At 31.8% G+C, this 19,981-nt stretch overlaps 1 protein-coding gene across 2 annotated transcripts in view; it reads left to right on the top strand.

Annotated features, from left to right (window-relative positions):
* The window catches only part of LOC114332422 (52 kDa repressor of the inhibitor of the protein kinase-like), a 106,376-nt gene that overhangs the window by 12,870 nt on the left and 73,525 nt on the right, over nucleotides 1-19,981 (top strand). For both annotated transcript variants that reach the window (XM_050641895.1, XM_050641894.1), the window contains exon 2: nucleotides 9,172-9,374. In XM_050641895.1, the coding sequence (XP_050497852.1) occupies nucleotides 9,172-9,374 (203 nt within the window). The remainder of the gene's footprint in view (nucleotides 1-9,171; nucleotides 9,375-19,981) is intronic.

Here is a 19,981-nt window from a genome sequence, read left to right as displayed (position 1 = left end):
AATAGTTTTATTCAATATCAAAACGCAACTTTTTCGCACTAGCTCCATGAAAAAATTACTTCCAATTTTTCATTCCATCCTTGGTCAGTGATAAATTATCAGAAAATCGCATGCGCAATTTAAAATAATATAAATAATACCGTTAATACATATAGGCTATTGATTATATTCAAAATAAGATAGCTAAAAGGAACTACAACGTTAACGGGGTTTTATTATTTCATATGGTCAATGGACATCTATATATGAAAAAACCGCGGAGTGCTACCTTTTAGAGGGGTGCATTTTTGAGAAATGGGTGAATTAGTCCCTGGGCACAGGTTACATTAGGGTGAGTTCTATGCACTTTTGGTATAAACATACCTACATAAAAATTGTTCCTGGTTAAATTTCCTATGTAAATATCGCTTTTTAAAGTCAATGATACTTTTTTTTACAAAAATATATTCAAAAGAAAAAGCACAAAGAAACCCAAAAGAAAGAAATTTTGTTTTTTGTCCCATAACTTTTGTCCACGAGGATATAGGTATAGACATTGCTTTACAGAAAAAAAATCTACATATTTCTTCTTTAAAATGTTGTGTAGTAGAGGTAATTAGGATTTATAGTTTTCGAAATATGATTTTTCAAAGTTCGCCACTCACAGCAATTTTTGGCAATTTTCCTTGTAATTTCGCAAATATTGTTCTGTAACTTTTTTCCACGTAACTTTAGGTATATGAAATGGTACACGTAATAGAAATAGAAATCAATTAGCTTTAAAATGGTCTACTGTCTAACGTTGTACGACTTTTTTTTAAAGAGATTATGGTTTTTCAAAGTTTTATACTTTTAACGATTTTTTATAATATAATATAAAAATAAAATTATATTATTATATGATATATTGTGTATTATATAATATTATATTATATATATAGTATATATAATATAATATTATATTATATTATATAATATATAATACCTCATATAAAAAAAATATTATTTTTTACATTTTTTACGATTATTTTTGAAATTTCTCATTATCTTTTTTTCTTCTACATTTAGGTATATATTATATTATATAATAAAAAAAGCTTATTTTGTTTACTTTAAAATTTTGTATTACAAAAAATTCGAGGATTATTTTTGAATAAGATATTATTTTTCAAAATGTAATAAGTACTTGCAACGATTTTTGATTTTAGGATTATTTTTTAAATTTCTCATTATAACTTTGGGCAACATTAAATTGGAGGGTCCGAGAAGTTAGCTACAGATATAAGGAAATGAAGGCCTGACAGTGTTGCAATGTGTTCTTAGAATAAATCGGAAGAGAGCATGTGATATATTTTTATTAATTTATTTATTAACATAGAAAACATTAACTGTGTAGATAAAATAACGAGAAATAATTTTAAATTTCTCTAATTATGTCGAAATAACAAGATTTTAGTATCAATAATAAAGTTAAAAAATGTAAAATAAGTAAAATTCTGCTGCTGTAAGATTTTACTAGGTACAGTCGGAAAAATGAAAGAATACCCATGAACGAACATATAAAACACGCTGTATTTTTCTGTCACCGTGTCACAAAGAAAAGTGTCCAGTGGAAATACATGTAACAATAATTGTTACATGTACTTGCGCTGGCCAATTTTTTGTGTGACACGGTGACAGGAAAATACAGCGTGTTTTATATGTTCGTTCATGGGTATTCTTTCATTTTTCCTACTGTATATATTTTTTGTTTATTATAATCTATATGAAAATAAAATTTGTAAAATAAAGTGCAAAATAAGTAAAATTCTGCTGTTTTAAGATTTTACTATACACTTTTAGTTTATTATTATCTTTATAAAAATAAGATTTGCATAAATAATAAGGTCGTCAATACAATAATTACCTACAGATTATCTAGTAACATTATTACATAGCATCTTTTCACCTGAACTCGAAACGCCATCAAAAAAATTCCAACAAAGACAGAAATATTTAATGTAAATAATAACAGACTCCAGAATATATGCAACTGAAAACACAGATATACAAGTCCATAGAAATATTAAAAAGCTGTGCATAACAGGCTCCAGAATATATGCAACTGAAAATACAGATATACAAGTCCACAGTACTATTAGGAAAAATAATAAGAGCATTTCAGTATTCAGGTACATTCATTCTAAATAATAAAATAATAAAAAGAAATATAATAAAAAGAAAGTTATAAAATGTATATCTGAGGAACATCTGTGCAATCTGGCAAACGCAAATTTAAACGTTCTGACTCTATTGCCAAATCTCTCCAGTAATCTATCAGGGCAATTGCCACAAAAAAATGTCTAGTAATTAACTACAATTAATATCAAAACAAACAACAAATATTTATTCGTTCGTGTTTTACATAAATTAAAAAATATCAAAATCCATAGAATAATGCAAAAAGGTAGTTTTCGAAGTTTTTTCTGTATATTTGAAGCGTGCAACATACTATACATTATATACATTATAATCACATGGCAACACTGTCAAACTTCAATTCAACGTTCTATGAAAATCTAATGTGGCTAACTTCTCGGATCCTCCAACTTAATGAAGTTTTTTCTTGTACATGAATATACTTTATATTGCTGAATAAAGAGGGCTTACTTTCTGTTCTTTAAAATGGTGTATCATCTATATTTAAATAATGGAAACCGAGTGATTCTTTGATATTTTTTTACCTGTATTATTTAAAATTATTTCTTTTACAAAAATTACATAAACATTAGTCTTAGAAAACATCACTTTAGTTAAAATTATTTAAACGTTGACATTTAAAAAATTTCAAAATCAAAGTCCATCTCTTCGTTAGCATTAGCTTCAATATCTTCCTCTGACACCTCAGTTATCTTAGAGTCCCACAATTAGTACCCATGCACATGCACCCTTTGCAGAATATTGAAAAACTAATTCCTATCTTCCTACAACCGCAGTTTTTTGTACATCCTTTGGTACATTTACATGCTATTTTTTCAAGCAAAGCTTGTGGTGCAGGAGCTTTGACAGTAAATATTGGAATTAATCCATATTTTGAAGTTTGCCCGGCCGAGTCAAGTGGATCCAAAGTATTACCTATAAAAAATAAGATTCAATCATAATACACAATCACATAAAAAAGTTATAAGGAGAAATTTAAAAAATAATCCTAAAATCAAAAATCGTTGCAAGTACTTATTACATTTTGAAAAAGCATATCTTATTCAAAAATAATCCTAGAATTTTTATAATACACCATTTTAAAGTAAACAGAATAAGCTTTCTTTTTTATTATATAATATATACCTAAATGTAGAAGAAAAAAAGTTATAATGGGAAATTTAAAAGATAATCGTAAAAGATATAAAAACTTGTTAAAAGTATAAAATCTTGAAAAAGATAACCTCTTTAAAAGAAGTCGTACAACATTATACAGTAGAACATTTTAAAGGTAATTGATTTCTATTCCTCTTACATGTACCATTGCATATGCCTAAAGTTGCGTAGAAAAAGTTACAGAAAAATATTTGCGAAATAACAAGGAAAATTGCCCAAAATTGCTGTGAGTGGCGAACTTTGAAAAATCATATTGCGAAAATTGTAAATCCCAACGACCTCTACTAAGCATCATTTTAAAGAGAAAATATGTAAGTTTTTTTTCTGTGAAGCAATGTCTATACCTATATCCCCGTGGACAAAAGTTATGGGACAAAAAACAAAATTTCTTTCCTTTGGGTTTCTTTGGGCTTTTTCTTTTGAATATATTTTTGTAAAAAAAAGTATCTTTGACTTTAAAAAGTTATATTTAGATAGGAAATTTAACCAGGTACAATTTTTATGTAGACGTGTTTGTACCAAAAGTGCATAGAACTCACCCTAATGTAACCTGTGCCCATGGACTAATTCACCCATTTCTCAAAAACGCACCCTTTTAAACGGTAGCACTCCGCGGTTTTTTCATATATAGAGATTCATTGACCATATGAAGTAATAAAACCCCGTTAACGTTGTAGTTCCTTTCTATAGTACATAATCAATAGCCTAATATGTATACAAGGTATATTTACTACTAATTAATATTAATAATTAATTATTCATATCAAAGTGCAACTTTGCGTCGATTGATTTACGATTTTACTAATTTTGAGTCATATTTACTAAACTTTGGTCATCATTGCTTAAACAGAAATGACTACAAAACCGGAACTAAAGATTCAAACTCAACTTTCAATACGATTCGATTGATGTGTTACATGTACTATTTCTGCGATTATAATGGCACTTCTGGTTAGAACTTTTTAACGGGAAATGATATAAAAAACAAAATTTTACATCTTGCTAGGGCACGTCGAATGATATACCGCTTATACAATTTCGGTGACTTTAAAACAGTACTTACGGTTGCGACTCTAAAACCGGAAGTCCGATGTCAAATTTCTCATCTTTAATACCAACCTTGGGTTGTAAGCATTCATTCGACGCCTCATTTGTCATTCTATCTGTATTAATAACGAAGGAAGTTGTATTCGCGGACGGACAGACGGTCATTAAAGCGAAAGTATATATTTATTTTCGTCTTGTGAAGGCGCGTCGAATGATATATTCCAGTATTGTAATATTCCAGTCACTTTAAAACAGTACTTCTGGTCGCATTTCTAAAACCGGAAGTCCTAGGTCAAATTTCCACCTTTTGTAATACCATCCTTGGATTATAAGCTTTCATTTGACACCTCATTTGTGATTCTACCTGGTATAATGACGGAGGTGTTATATCCGCGGTTGGACGGACAGACAGCCTAGGTCAAATTTTTATCACCTACAGTACCATCGGATTATAAGCTTTCATTTAACACCTCATTTGTCATTCTGCCTGGTATAAAGACGAAGGAGGATTAGCGGTTGGACGGACAGACGGACTGGACAGCCTAGGTCAAATTTCTAACCTTTATTACTGTGCTTGGATTATAAGCTTTCATTTGACACCTCATTTGTCATTCTACCTGGTATAGTGACGGATGAGTTATATTCGCGGTCGGACGGACAGGCGGACAGACAGCCTGTCAAATTTCTCACCTTTAGTACCATCCTTGGATTATAAGCTTTCATTTGACACCTCATTTGTCATTCTACCTGGTATAGTGACGGAGGAGTTATATTTGCGGTCAGACAGACAACCTAGATCTAATTTGCCACCTTTAGTACTATCCTTGGATTATAAGCTTTCATTTGACACCTCATTTGTCACTCTACAGGTATAGTGACGGAGGAGTTATATTTGCGGTCAGCCAGACAGACGGACAGAAAACCTAGATCTAATTTCCCACCTTTAGTACTATCCTTGGATTATAAACTTTCATTTGACACCTCATTTGTCATTCTACCTGGTATAGTGACGATGAGTTATATTCGCAGTCGGACGGACAGACGGACAGACAGCCTATGTCAAATTTCTCATTTTTAGTACCATCCTTGTATTATAAGCTTTCATTTGACACCTCATTTGTCATTCTACCTGGTATAGTGACGGAGGAGTTATATTCGCGGACAGACAGACAGACGGACAGACAACCTAGGTCTAATTTCTCACCTTTACTACTATCCTTGGATTATAAGCTTTCATTTGACACCTCATTTGTCATTCTACCTGGTATAGTGACGATGAGTTATATTCGCGGTAGGACGGACACACAGCCTATGTCAAATTTCTCATTTTTAGTAACATCCTTGTATTATAAGCTTTCATTTGCCACCTCATTTGTCATTCTACCTAATATAGTGACGGAGGAGTTATATTCGCGGACAGACAGACAGACGGACAGACAACCTAGATCTAATTTCCCACCTTTAGTACTATCCTTGGATTATAAGCTTTCATTTGACACCTCATTTGTCATTCTACCTGGTATAGTGACGGATGAGTTATATTCGCGGTCGGACGGACAGACGGACATATAGCCTATGTCAAATTTCTCACCTTTAGTACTATCCTTGGATTATAAGCTTTCATTTGACATCTCATTTGTCATTCTACCTGCTATAGTGACGGAGGAGTTATATTCGCGGTCAGACAGACAGACGGACAGGGACAGACAACCTAGGTCTAATTTCTCACCTTTAGTACTATCCTTGGATTATAAGCTTTAATTTGACACCTCATTTGTCATTATACCTAGTATAATGACGGAGAAGTAAACGTTATTATTCTATTATTCTTGTAGGTACATTTAACATTGATTGAAATTATGAAAGAAATATATAGAAAGCAGCATGGCAACACTGTGACGCACAAACATAAAACTTCAGCCACATTCAGCTGTGCGTTACATAGGGTGCTTTAATATCCAAGGTGTCCGATTTTTTCATATATTATATTCTATGTTTATACAGGGTGTCTGGGTAACTTGGAACCATATGGGAAACTTTTTTAATATCAATTTTACGAAAAAAAGTTATTCTTCATAAAGTGCTCTGCATAGTCTAAAACCTAAGATGCAGTAATCAGATATCAAATTTTATCAATAATATACGAGGTGTGTCCAAAAATATGAATTTCGCTCAAGAGTAATGTGCCTTTATATTTCACAATATCTAAAATTGTTATTGAGAAAAGTTGTTTGTAATTAAAAATTATGTTATAATATGCATCTACACTCTTTTAATTAAAAAAAAATTAAAATTTTCATCAAATTACGGATACTGAACATCCTTTTTATTTTATGATAACTCCGTAATTATTAATTTTGCGAAAAAAAGTTATTCTTTATAAAAAATTCTGAATAGTCAAAAAACTAAGATGCAATCATAAGATATCAATTTTTTTAAATTTTATACGAGGTATGTCAAAAAATATGAATTTCGCTCAAGAGTAAAGTACCTTTATAGTTCACAATATTTCAACTAGAAGAATGCAATTGCGTATTAAAACATAGTTTTTAATTCTGAACAACTTTTTATAATAACAAATTTTAATATTGTGAAAAATAAAGGTACTTTACTCTTCAGCGAAATTCATATTTTTTGACATACCTCGTATAAAATTGACAAAATTTAATATCCTATAATTTTATCTTAGTTGTTAGACTATGCAGAACGTTTTATGAAGAATACATTTTTTTCGTTAAATCAATAATAACGGAGCTATCATAAATAAAGTGACGTTGAGGGTCCGTGATTTGAGGAAAATTTTCAAAAAAAATTTTTCACTTAGGCAGGCCGCACATTAAAGAAACATGAAACGTAAATCACGTTTCATGGAAATAAAACACTGCTAAACAAATAGACGTCCGGCCATTTATGAAACTTTCCGAAAATAAAAATGTGTTATGAGCATGAATCACACTCGTTTCATTGGTAGGCGGACTTCAAGATTTGTTTAGCCGTGTTTAATTTTCATGAAACGTATTTTACGTTTCATGTTTCATGTTTTTCGTTTCATGTTTCGTTGGTGTGCGGCTTGCCTTAGAGGAGTGTAAATGCAGATTACAACATAATTTTTAATTACAAACAACTTTTCTCAATGACAATTTTCGATATTTTGAAATATAAAGACTTTACTCTTGAGCGAAATTCATATTTTTTGACAACTGTTAATAAAATTTGATATCTGATGATTGCGTCTTAGGTTTTAGGCTATGCAGAGCATTTTATAAAGAATAGCTTTTTTTCGTAAAATTGATATTAAAAAAGTTTCCCATATGGTTCCAAGTTACGCAGACACCCTGTATATATGTCGTAGGCAAGTATGAAATGCAGGCATACTTGCAAAAGCCTAGTCATTTTTATAATGACTAGTTAGTTTATATGTTTTCATTTTTACGAAATGACTTCACACACTTTTAGGCATTTGCAAAACTGCCGGAAAGGATAATTTAATTTTGAAACAGTGTTGCAATTTAGTCACAGATCATATATTTTAGTTAAGGTTATGTTGTTTATTTTTGTTATTGTTTTATAATTTTATTTTATCATTTTTGCAAATTAGTGCAATGAACTTGTCGTATAGCTTTTCCAGTAAGTTCAGTGAAATAATGGTTTAAGTCCAAAATATTTAATTAAGTTCCTTAATTAATTAAGTTAATATTTTTATAATAATATTTGTTCCTTATTAGAAAATAAAGGTCTAGAATCACTGGGTGTAATAATTTCATAGCATTAATTATTTAAATTTAATAAATTTTGTAAACATAATCTAAATTGCAACACAGTTTCAAAATAAAATTACCGTTTGACAAAATTATATTGTAAAAACGTTCACGTTGCCGGTGGTTTTGCAAATGCCTAAAAGTGTGAAGTCATTTTGTAAAAATGAAAACGTTATACAAACTGCCTAGTCATTACGAAAATAACTAGGCTTTTGCAAGAATGCCTGCATTTCATATTTGCCTACGACATATTATATATAAATTCGGGTTCAAAACGTCCTCCGACGTTGTCCCATGCCTTGTTGCCAATATCTTTTATCATTGTAGTTTTTATCTTCTAATCCTCGTACACTCATTGATAGTCTTACTCCTTGTATCCACGTCGTTCTTGGCCTTATTCTTTTCCTGTTGTCTGTAGGTATCCATTTCATAATTTTTTCTTTGGCAGTCTATCCTCCCCCATTCTCTGAACATGTCCGTACCACGTTAATTGTTTCTTTTCAATGCATCTATGACCGTTTCCTGTAAATTCATTCTTCGCTTTACTTACTCATTTCTAACCCGGTCCAATCTCGATGTTTTACTTGCTCTTCCTAGAGCATCCATCTCGGTAGCTTCTATTTTACTTTTTTGGTGTTCCTTTATTCTCCATGTTTCGGATCCGTATACCAATGTGCTCTTAATCATGGTGTTGTATATTCTCATTTTTCTTTGTTTCCCTATCTCGGTACTCCACAAAACTCCGTTCAATGATTTAATTATATCTCTAATTATCGTTCTTTCTTTATGTATTCTGCTCTTAATTTCTGCACCGTCCGTATCTTCTTTGTTGAAATTAATTCCCAAATACTTAGTTATATTTATACACATTTTCTGATTATTGTCCAATATCATATCAGTTGAATCTTCACCTAGGCATAAATATTGTGTTTTTTCTGCATTCATCTGCATATTATATTATAATATTTATGAAAGTTAATAATAGCCGGAAAATTTAGTGTTGTCTAAATAGTAAGTAAAAATTTATTTTCAGAGCACGAAATTGGGCAATGTTGTGCCAGAGAGAAGATTTGATAAACAAGAAAACAAACTTAAATTTGAACAGATTATGCAGTGTGCATTTTGAAAATACTATGTTTTCAAATGAAACTCGGAACAGGTTATGTAAAAACGCAGTACCAAGTTTATTTCCTTCAATAGAAGACAGTCCAAACCAACATTCGAATGTTGATCAAGGTGAGTTTATATGTTTGAAAGCTGAAATTTCCATGTAAACCTAAGAATAAGAATCTTCTGCTATTTATATTGTTGACGTACAAATTTGTTGCATTGTAGTATTGCAATGAATTATAGCTTGTTTACTATATAAACAACTATACTATTTGTTATTAAAAACATATCAAACTTAATAAACTTATTTTGAAACTATGTACAGTAGAACCTCGATTATCCGTCAGGGCACCGGACCAAGGGTATGACGGATAATCGAAAAGACGGTTAACAGATAAAAAAAGTTAAAAATTGATAATACAACTCTCAAATTTTATTTGTATGTTTTGTTTGATAATATAAGAGGAACTGAAATCTTTGTTTGCTTTACTGATGCTTCACATTTTGCAAGGGCTGAATCGATCGCAAGCATCATCGACATCGCCACCGTCAAATTCCTAGTTTGTGTCAGCTTCTGAACCTATTTCGTCAGCCTCTGTTTTGCCATGTCAACGATTTCATCAACTGTCAGCAATCGATAGCCGTTTGCGTCCTCATCACACATTACTTAACCATTCATTTATGTCATCTTTAGGCAACGAAAACAAAACAGTTGATTCAGCCATAACTTCATTTTATGGTTTTACCGCATTGTACATTTCAGCGAATTTCGTTTGGCTTATCGCAATGCAAAAAAATGAATTGATGACTCAGATTTTTTCTTATGTACTCAATACAACTTACGCTCGGACCCTGACGGTTAACAGAGGTGACGGTTAATGGAGAGACGGATAATCGAGGTTCCACTGTATTTCTTGTGTCATATTATAGTTTATTAGTTTTTGGTGTAATAAACCACAACTTATGAAATTCAATATTATCAACATCAAAATCGGAATTGATTGTGTGACCACATTATGTATTGTATTCCTTCTTTCAACTTATTTTAAATCCCCTCGAAATTAAAGGTAATTTTTGATCTGGAAATACCAAGCTGCCCCTTGCAATCTATCTGCTCTATACAAAAATATTTAAGCGGAATTTTGACGTGGAAATACCCTCTATAAATATACTGACTTTATTATAGTTGTGCTGTCGAAGAAACTGTCGACTTTATGTCATTTCTATTCTCCTGATACATCATTTGTGGTCTTGATGATTTGTGGTGTGTTGTGTTAACAAACACAATATTAGTTATAAATTCCAATTAACATAAACAAAATGCGCTAATGTCACTGTCACTAAATTAAATGATAAACGTCAAAATTTTTAGTAAACAAGATATAAACGTAAAAAATATACTGACATTGTTACAGTTATAAATTCCTTTTAAAATTTTTCGAAGTTAATTATTGGTATAAATTACAATAATTATTGTATTAAATAAACAAGTTTAAGTAATTTTATTTGAAGTTTATATACGATTAATATTAAAAGTGGCATGCGCCACTTGAATCTAACTTCAGCCCGTGAGTAATGACCCGTGAGTAACTTCAGCCCGTGAGTAATGAATTATTACTCACGGGTACAGTAATGGGTGCTATTATCTATAAAAAAATAGCGAATAATGAGCATATTATTAAACGGTCGTAGAAAAAAAATATTATCTATGGAGATCTCTGGAAGAAAAAAATAGTATATTGTATGTTGGCACGAGCCGAGGCATGAGGCGAGTGCCGCAAATCAAGCGAGAGAGAAATATGTCATTTTCTCTTGTGTTGTAGTACACTGTACATTTTCTATGGATGCGTTTTTGTCAAGAGTTAAAACTTCAAAATTAAATAATTTAGGTGCTTATTACATGCCTAAATTGAAATAAAATACATATATGCACATAGGTATTTAATATTCTTAATATTTATATACTTTATTTATTTAACATTATAATTCACAGTTGAACATTCTTATAAAAGGTAATTTTTGATAAGTTTTGACAAGTGTTAACACATTTTGTTTGACAAAAATAATTGTGTTTGTATTGTGCATGTTACCATGGAAATGGCGCTCATATGTGTAAACCGGCGGTGAACCCGTGAGAAAAAATATTTCTCACTGCAATGGCCGACTTTTCTCACTGCCTGAGAAATTGTTCGTTTTGAATGTATGTAAGTAGTGAGAGAAGTTGCACATTGTTTAGCATCCATAGAAAAAAGATATATTATAATAATTATCAAAACTTGTGATGTTTCAAAACATTGTATTTATTTTTTATATGACCTGGATAACATTTTAACAGAGGGTAAATATTCCAAAAAATATTCTGAATAAATTAAATGGTGCACAGTGTTGCCTATCTCAAAAAACAAATAAATTTAATAACATTTAACATTTTCAATTATTGGGAATGGGAAACTTACCAAAACTTGCATATCTGTAATATTTTAAATAAAGTTGGTTACTAATAGGAAAAAGTATGTTGCGCTTGGCAACTCGGCGCGGAGGAAGCGGCATTGCAGCCAGCACTAAACTGTGAAGATACGGTCGACTTCCAGTCATTTTTATTCTCCTGATACATGATTTGTCGTCTTGACGATTTGTGGTTTGTTATTGTTTTTGTTTATCTTTGTGTGTTGATGTTAAGAAAAGTTTTAAAGTTCGCAACAGAATTCCGACAGAGTGCGCTCAAAATTTCAAAGATGGACGATAACTTCGGGAAAAAATATTCATTTGTAATTTGATCTCGAAGCCGTAAATAATAGGATGAGCATTGAGGAACACTTCTATGTATAGTTAAACATGAAGAGAAGTATCCATTCTCAAATGTGGTCTCGAGATAAGGAAGTACAAAACTCAAAGAAGTACCACAAAAGTACACATTTTGTGGTACTTCTTTGAGTTTTGTACTTCCTTACTTCTATAGTTTTTTGAATTCGATTTTATTGTTAATTGAGGGGATTAGATGCTAAGGGATACAAGTGACAAATTATTGAAAATGAGCTAAGCGCACAAAATAATACTGGATAGTAGTAAAAATTTAGTGACAAAGAGATACAGGTGAATTAAACTACTGGTGGCGATATATCGCAAGTTTTAGTTTGACTACTTACAAAATATTTAAAAAGAGTTTGCGGCAAGCAGGTATAACTTCACTTGAATCCCTTGGCCTGTAAGGTATTGGATAATATTTTTAGTGAGTCGTTTAGCATCTTTGCAAATCGAACTCTTAAAAAAGTATTCAAAATGAGAGTCACATACTAACACAAAATATAACAAGTAAGTAACAACATTTTAACTAATTTCTTTATGAATAAAATGGATTTAAATGATTTTAAAAGTATAGCTCCCTTAACCGAGCTTTATTTATTTAGCGTATGGCTTAAGTACATCACAGAATATATTTAGATTTATGCATTATACAATGCATCACAAACATATGTCCAGTTTTTTTATATATTCGATTGATCCCTCGGGTGCCATTACAAAGTCTATAGGGTCGCCTGTGTATGCTCTGCGTGGGCAGTCCTGAACAATGTTACTGATCGTCTGTCTTGCAGCGCCGCAGTCACAAGAAAGCGAGGAGAGTTTACCCCATCTGTAGAGGGAGTCGGCGCATCTTCCACAGTTTGTTCGAATTCGATTAAAGGCTGCCCAAATCTTACGGGGACGTTCAAATTCGCCAGGTTTTCGTATGATGTCCGGTAGACTATGATAATGCGGATCTGTCCTACTTTCCCAATCTTCTCTCCATCGGGTATTTAAGTCAAAGTTGGATTGCTGCAACGCTTGAGCAGATTGTAGAGGAGGTAACCTGGATCGGAGACGGTTTCCAAGAATATCGGGGATGTCGTTGTGGACTAGAAGCTGGCGACTGTCCATTATTTTGTTATATTCTTTAGCCAGGGGTAGGTAGCCACATTGTAGTGGTGGGCTTAATTGTGCCTGTTATCATACGCATAGCACGGTTTAGTTGGGTGTCGACCAGGTGGGTATGCCTGCTATTTAGCCACACTGGTGCACAGTATTCTGCCACCGGATATATCAGGCCAAGAGCAGAGGATCTTAAAGTTGATGCTGTGGACCCCCATGTAGTGTCGCAGAGTTTCTGTATTATATTGTTGCGTGTTTTCAATTTTGGTGCTGTTTTCGTCAGGTGTTCTCTGAATGTGTGTTCTGTCTAGAGTAACCCCAAGGTATTTCGGGTATTTATTGTGTTTTAACAGCTTGTTATTAAAATACACTCGCAGTTCTCTGTTTGCCAGCTTGTTGTTGAGATGAAAAGCTGATACTTCAGTTTTTGTAGTACTTGGTTGTAGTCTCCATTTCTTAAGGTATATTTAATATTTCGAGTTCTCTGATTGGTCTTGATGAATGTGTTGGTTTAGTTACGTAAATTTGGTCCAAGGATAGTAACCAGTTTCGTATAAGTGATTGATCCATCCTTTATATGTCCAATAACTTCATCTAGCTGTTGTTTTGGTAATGCATGTTTTTTGGATTTTTCCGCGTTTGTCAATTGGTGCACTACCAGTAGTTTTTAAACTTTTTTGAATATTTTCAAGCCTCTTCCGACCAATTCCATGAAGGCTTAGAAAAGCTTTAAAACAAACTGGAACGTCAGTAGTTTTATCGTCAGTCGTTATTCTAACTCTAAAAGAATACGTTGCATCATGCAATCTTGATGTAGCTTCTTGATCTCGGGCTCTTCTTTGCTTTACGGGCATTGACGTTATTGGGCCTGCCAAGTAAATATTTTGTTCATCATATACCATACGTTAAAATTGTTCATAATGTTTGATCGGCTTTGTTGATCTACTGTTTTAAAACACTTAAGTCTCTTACATTGACAATCGTCACCTGTTTCGTGGCTCTGTTGTCTTAACCGCTTTATTACTTCATTTATTCGACTTGTAATTTTCATTTTTATAGTGGTGTATTTTCGTGACCCGTATCATCTCTTTCACTATCCGTCATTTTCGAGCACAATAACATGCAATTTATTTAACGAAGGCTAATGAAAACTAACGTTTTTACTAAACAAAATGTGACGTGTGTTCCCCGACGCCGACGTCTCGACCACACTGTCATTCCACTTCACCTTTCTCGGATTTACGCGAGAACCATTCGCATTTCTTCCCTGTACGAAGAATTTTATAACGTGTTACTTCCAATTTTTCGGAGAGTGGTTCTACTGTCCCTCTTTATACTGTGGTGTGGTCTTCAAGTGGATACTCCATTAGAAGATAAAGAAATCACTGAACTGGATCTTGTCTCAGATTATGATGAATAAATGTTTTTTTTTAAGAATAAAATGTTGTAACGTAATTTTTCTTTTATTTTATTTTAAGAAATTCGTAAGGTACATACTTAAGTGACAAAGAGAAACAAGTGCAAAATTTGAAGCAGAGGGGTACAAGTACAAACTTTTTTTCAAAATTTCAAATATTTTGAATGAAAATAAATACTAATTTCAAAAAAACTTTCACAATTAAATACATAAAATGTGTAAAATTTGTTCAAAATAAGTTCATAAATGATTCATGCGCTGTAGAATTTACTATGTAAAATTAACTTTGACTTCGTTTTTCTCAACTAAACCATTTTATCACTTATACCCCTTAGCATCTTATTCTCTCAATTACAATATAAACCGGCAGCAAATACACACACAGATTAATGACAATTTCAATGTTTTCCCGAAGTTGGTGCTTTTGAAGTTTGACACTTTGTTATTACCTATGTTAAAAGGTAAAAAAAGAAGACCAATGACACATGTCATCAAGCAGGGCCGGCTTAAGGATACACGGCGCTGGGGTGCCAGGGCTGGATTTACATGATAGGGGCTGAGGGCGGCAAATTTTGGTAAAAAAGTAAAAAATCTTCAAATCCGTCTCTGCGGCGTGCAAGATGCATCTCTGTGCTCCCTTTTGTCAGAAGATTATATAGGTTAGAGGTTCGCTAAAATTAAAACCAATTATTAAGTTTGCTTTATTTATATTTAAAAAATATGGTTTCGGTATTCAAAAGATCAATTGTCCTTCACATAACATTTCGAACATTTGTACTTATGGTAGTGGTCTTTTCGGGCCGCTGATCACAGTTTAAAGAAGCAGAAGAAGAAAAAGAAGATTATTAAGCTTCTTGACAAGTGACGTCCGCGCATCACTGTTTTTTTCTGTGCGTGTACTGATCACAAATGTTTTCCAAATAGTTTTATAAAAATTATTAGAAAGTGTTTAAAATACCACAAAAGTCATCAGAGAATAATTATGTATCCCGAAAGAGGCGGAAATATGAAAATTTGCAACAGAAACTAGTAGAGTTAAGGTATTTATATGATATTTTTGGGTTTTATCCCAAAAGACCAAGTTATTTATAAGATATTTTTGAATTATTTTATGTTAGATAAATTAAATTATGTGTGAATAGATCGAACTATAAATATTTAATATTTACGAAATGACAATTTTAATCAAATTCAAACTTGGGGTCCTTTTTTGTTGTTATCAATATATTTTCTCTGTTGTCATAGTTACTATATCTCGCCTTCTTCCCTATTCGAAATACTCAAAACGTCAATAGTATTTGTCAAAACACACAGAGATGTAACAGGCGCTATGTTGCCACACTGCAGTGGTTTTCCTATTAATGTTTATTTTGTAGCAAAATGTCCGACAGACATGATATTATGCAAAAATTTATATTGTTTGTGTCAATAAGGATACCTTAAGGTAGCCCAAAGTAATACAGACTAAATTATTAGGGGTTTAACAATAAAATTATAGACCAAAGGTTTAAAATAGAACAAAATAAAGGGTTTACCAATAAAATTAGAGCAGGGGTGCTTTTAAGCAGCCCAAAAAATCTTTATGATTATTTGACCTGCCTCTATTTTTCAGAGGTACTCTACAGTAGTCCAGAAGTTTAGAATAGAACAAAATATATTAGTTTAACTGCTTTTGTAAATTTTTCTTCGATTTCACGTTACAAGCAAGTTTACTTGCACTAAATTATTTGTTTGGTTTTGTGTTCAAACAATAAAACTAGAGCAGAGGTATTTTTTAGTAGCCTAGACAATCTTTATGATCATTTTATCTGCTTCTATTTCTCAGAGGTATTTTACAGTAGCCCAGCAGTTTTGAATACAATAGAATTATATTTATTTCACTACTTTTGTAAATTCTACTTCGATTTAAGATTACAAGCAAGTTTAATTACACCAAGTTTTTTGTTTGGTTTGTCTTCAAACAATAAAATTACAGCAGATGGTACTTTTTAGCAGCCCAGACAATCTTTATGATTATTTTATCCGCTTCTATTTCTCCGAGGTACTTTAATGTAGCCCAGAAGTTTAGAATACAATAAAATGTATTTATTCAACTACTTTGTGCACATTTTGCCTAGATTTCATATTACGAGAGCAGTAAGTTTACTGCTTACATTAAATTTTTGTTTGGTTTGTCTTCAAACAATAAAACTAGAAGAGGGTACTTTTTTTAGTAGCCCAGAAAATCTTTATTTTGAGCTACTCCTATTTCGCAGAGTTACTTATAGTAGCCCAGAACTTTAGAATAGAATAAAATATATTTAACTACTTTTACGAATACGAATATAGGAATTGTAACATTTTGCTAGGAATAAATAACGCAACAGCTGTGTCTTGCATTAACAAGATGGGTAGTGTACAGTACTCAACATTTGCAGATAAGTTTAATAATTCTGTGAAAATAGGAATTTAAAAATTATTTTTGCATCTATAACAGTAAAAAAAAATGCTTTTGCCTGACTCGGAATCAAGATCTTTAAAAATAGAAACAGAGTAGGTATTCTTTAAGTGATAATTGTGTTACTATAATTTTTGAGCAGCTTCTTATTCCAGAAATCGATATGTTTGCCACATATCCTAAAAAAAAAAAATGTGCAAGGTATGTAATTTTGAACCCTGACCCCGGATCAGAGAAAGCCAATGCCTTAACTCTAGATTGGCATGGATTTAAATTTTATGTTTTTCAGCCTTGGTACACAACCTTTGACCACCACACCTTACACAACCAAAAAGATAATTATGGACCTGATAAAAATTTAATCTAGAATTTTTTTTGGGCTTTTATATCCAGGACATCTTTTGGGTTTCCATATTCTTGTCAGGCAAGCTTTTTAAGAAAAGGCATTCCTGAGGATTCCATCCCATCTATTACAACAAATCACTAAATCTGTATGATACAGTTTTCAAGAGATGGTGACGATTTAGTATAAAATAATAACCATTTTGCTTATGAATTATCAAATTTTAATTTTATTAAATCTATCGTAGAACAGGATTATAATTATAGCTCGTATAAACATTCACAGTGCTGCATTGGCGTTGACAGAAGATATCCTAGAATATTATAAAAACATTTTTAAATTTTTTTACAAATGTATATATAACCTCAAACCTTAATTGCCCAAATATTAATTAACTTGGGACCCTCTACCAGTATTACTTTATTTAGAAACATTATTTCGTCTCACAAGCCTTTCCCTGAAAGATCTTACTTACAAACTTGTAATGTTGATTGCACTCACTTCAGTTCAGAGGTTGCAAACCCTGTACCTAATAAAAATTCAGAATATTTTCATGGATCAAGATAAAATTGACATTTTAATATAACATAGGATAAAGACTTCCCCAAAAAATAATAATAATAATAAATAAACAAATATCAACCTATTTAAAACAAAAAACACAGTTGAGAGTGTTTAGAGATTTCTAAAACATTCGTCCTCAATCGGAAGACAATTTGTTTATAACTAAAGAAAAAAAAAGAGACGTATAAAGCAACATCTACCCAGGCGTTGAGAAGATAGATATAACATTTTTTTAAATTAAAAATATAGACACTAATATTTTTAAAGTGTATAGTGTCAGACATGCATCTACCTCAGCGGGAGTTAGAACTGGATTATAGAAGATATTAGAGAGACGGCGAGATGGACAGAAAATTCTCAAGTATTCAATATTTTTTATAATAAACCTATAGCAAAAGATTACGGACCCTTTGCAAAACCGTATTGTCTGGTGAGTCCATGTAATTGTATGTAATTGTAATTATATTACATGTGTAGGTTACTAATATTAGTAAGAACATTAATTTTCTTATTATGTTTATTTGTACCTGGTTGAAGGTACACATCTCATATAATTAAAATATAAACATGAATCTTAATTATTAATTGCTCTAATATGTTAGTTAGGTATACATATGTATATATTTTGTGTAAAGTTTCTAAAAAAAAATTGCTAAGTACTATTCATTTTTGGATTGCAATGTACTTTTGTTTATTTATCGCACAATATTGTTTAATCTTTCAACAGCCTACCATAAGTACAAATGTTCGAAATGTTATGTGAAGGACAATTAATTGATTGGTTGACTTACCTGTTAAGGAGGGACAATCATAATTGTCCTATCTTACATTTCGAACATTTGTACGCTCCCCCCCATTGATTCTTTTGAACCCACCCATGTCTTGTGCGATAAAAATAAAATAAAAAAAAACAGTGATGCGCGGACGTCACTTGTCAAGAAGCTTAATAATCTTCTTTTTCTTCTTCTGCTTCTTTAAACTGTGATCAGCGGCCCGAAAAGACCACTACCATAAGTACAAATGTTCGAAATGTAAGATAGGACAATTATGATTGTCCCTCCTTAACAGGTAAGTCAACCAATCAATTAATTTTATAACACTATATATCAAATTCAACTTTTCTAGCTTTTAAGTTGGCAAAAGTGTTATTACTTCGGTAATATCTATTTTTACTTGCTTTTCTAAACTTATTAAAGCAGTTTTGTTAATCTATCTTGGTCCATTGTTGAGAGCAGATAATTAAGTTTGTTTTGATCAATAGAGACCTTTCTCCTTCAGCTACTATTATTAGGCCTTGGGCCCACATATAAAATTATTATTTATGACCACACCGTTGAAACTTTTTGTACTTGTTATTTTGGTGGAGTCGGACAAATTTGGAGCTTGGCGCATTATGGTAGTGGGGCGTTTGTCTGTCAAGCGGTGACGAAGTTGTCAATTTTATGCAAGAAAAAAATTTATAACCACATTGGTCATTTTATTTTAATCAATGGTTTTTATCATATAAACAGCGAAAACAATTTTGTCGGACAAAAATATTGGGGCATATGACGCGTCGGACACGCTAAACATGTCAAATTTATGAAAAAAATAAATTTATTACCACATGGATAATTTTAACCGAATCTACCATAAAACCTTTTTACAATAATGTGGTAACCTTGTCGGACAATTTTCACGGGGCATATGCAGTCGGATGCGCCGAAGATGTCAATTTCCTGAAATTTTTTTATTTATTACAATTTTTCCGACAAAATTAGTAGGTTATAAGTAATTATATTCCTTATCAAAAAATCAAAGTGTCGGACAAAAATATTGGGGCAAATCGACAGTCGGACAAAAAATTAATTTTTATTGGTAAACTATACTTTTAAACTATGCTGGGTTCGTGCATCCCTTATCTTTACAACCATTTTTCCGACAAAAGTAGTAAGTTACAAGCAATTATATTCCTAAACAAAAAATGTAATTGTCTGACAAAAATGTTGGGGCAAACAAACAGAAAACTTAATTCTTTTAGGCTATCGACGAGGAGGTATTATCAAAAAAAAAATTGAAAACATTTA

The sequence above is a fragment of the Diabrotica virgifera genome, chromosome 1, assembly GCF_917563875.1.
Source record: "Diabrotica virgifera virgifera chromosome 1, PGI_DIABVI_V3a".
Taxonomy (NCBI): domain Eukaryota; kingdom Metazoa; phylum Arthropoda; class Insecta; order Coleoptera; family Chrysomelidae; genus Diabrotica; species Diabrotica virgifera.
The sequence above is the reverse complement of the archived record's forward strand: the minus strand, read 5'-3'. Positions and strand labels throughout refer to the sequence as shown.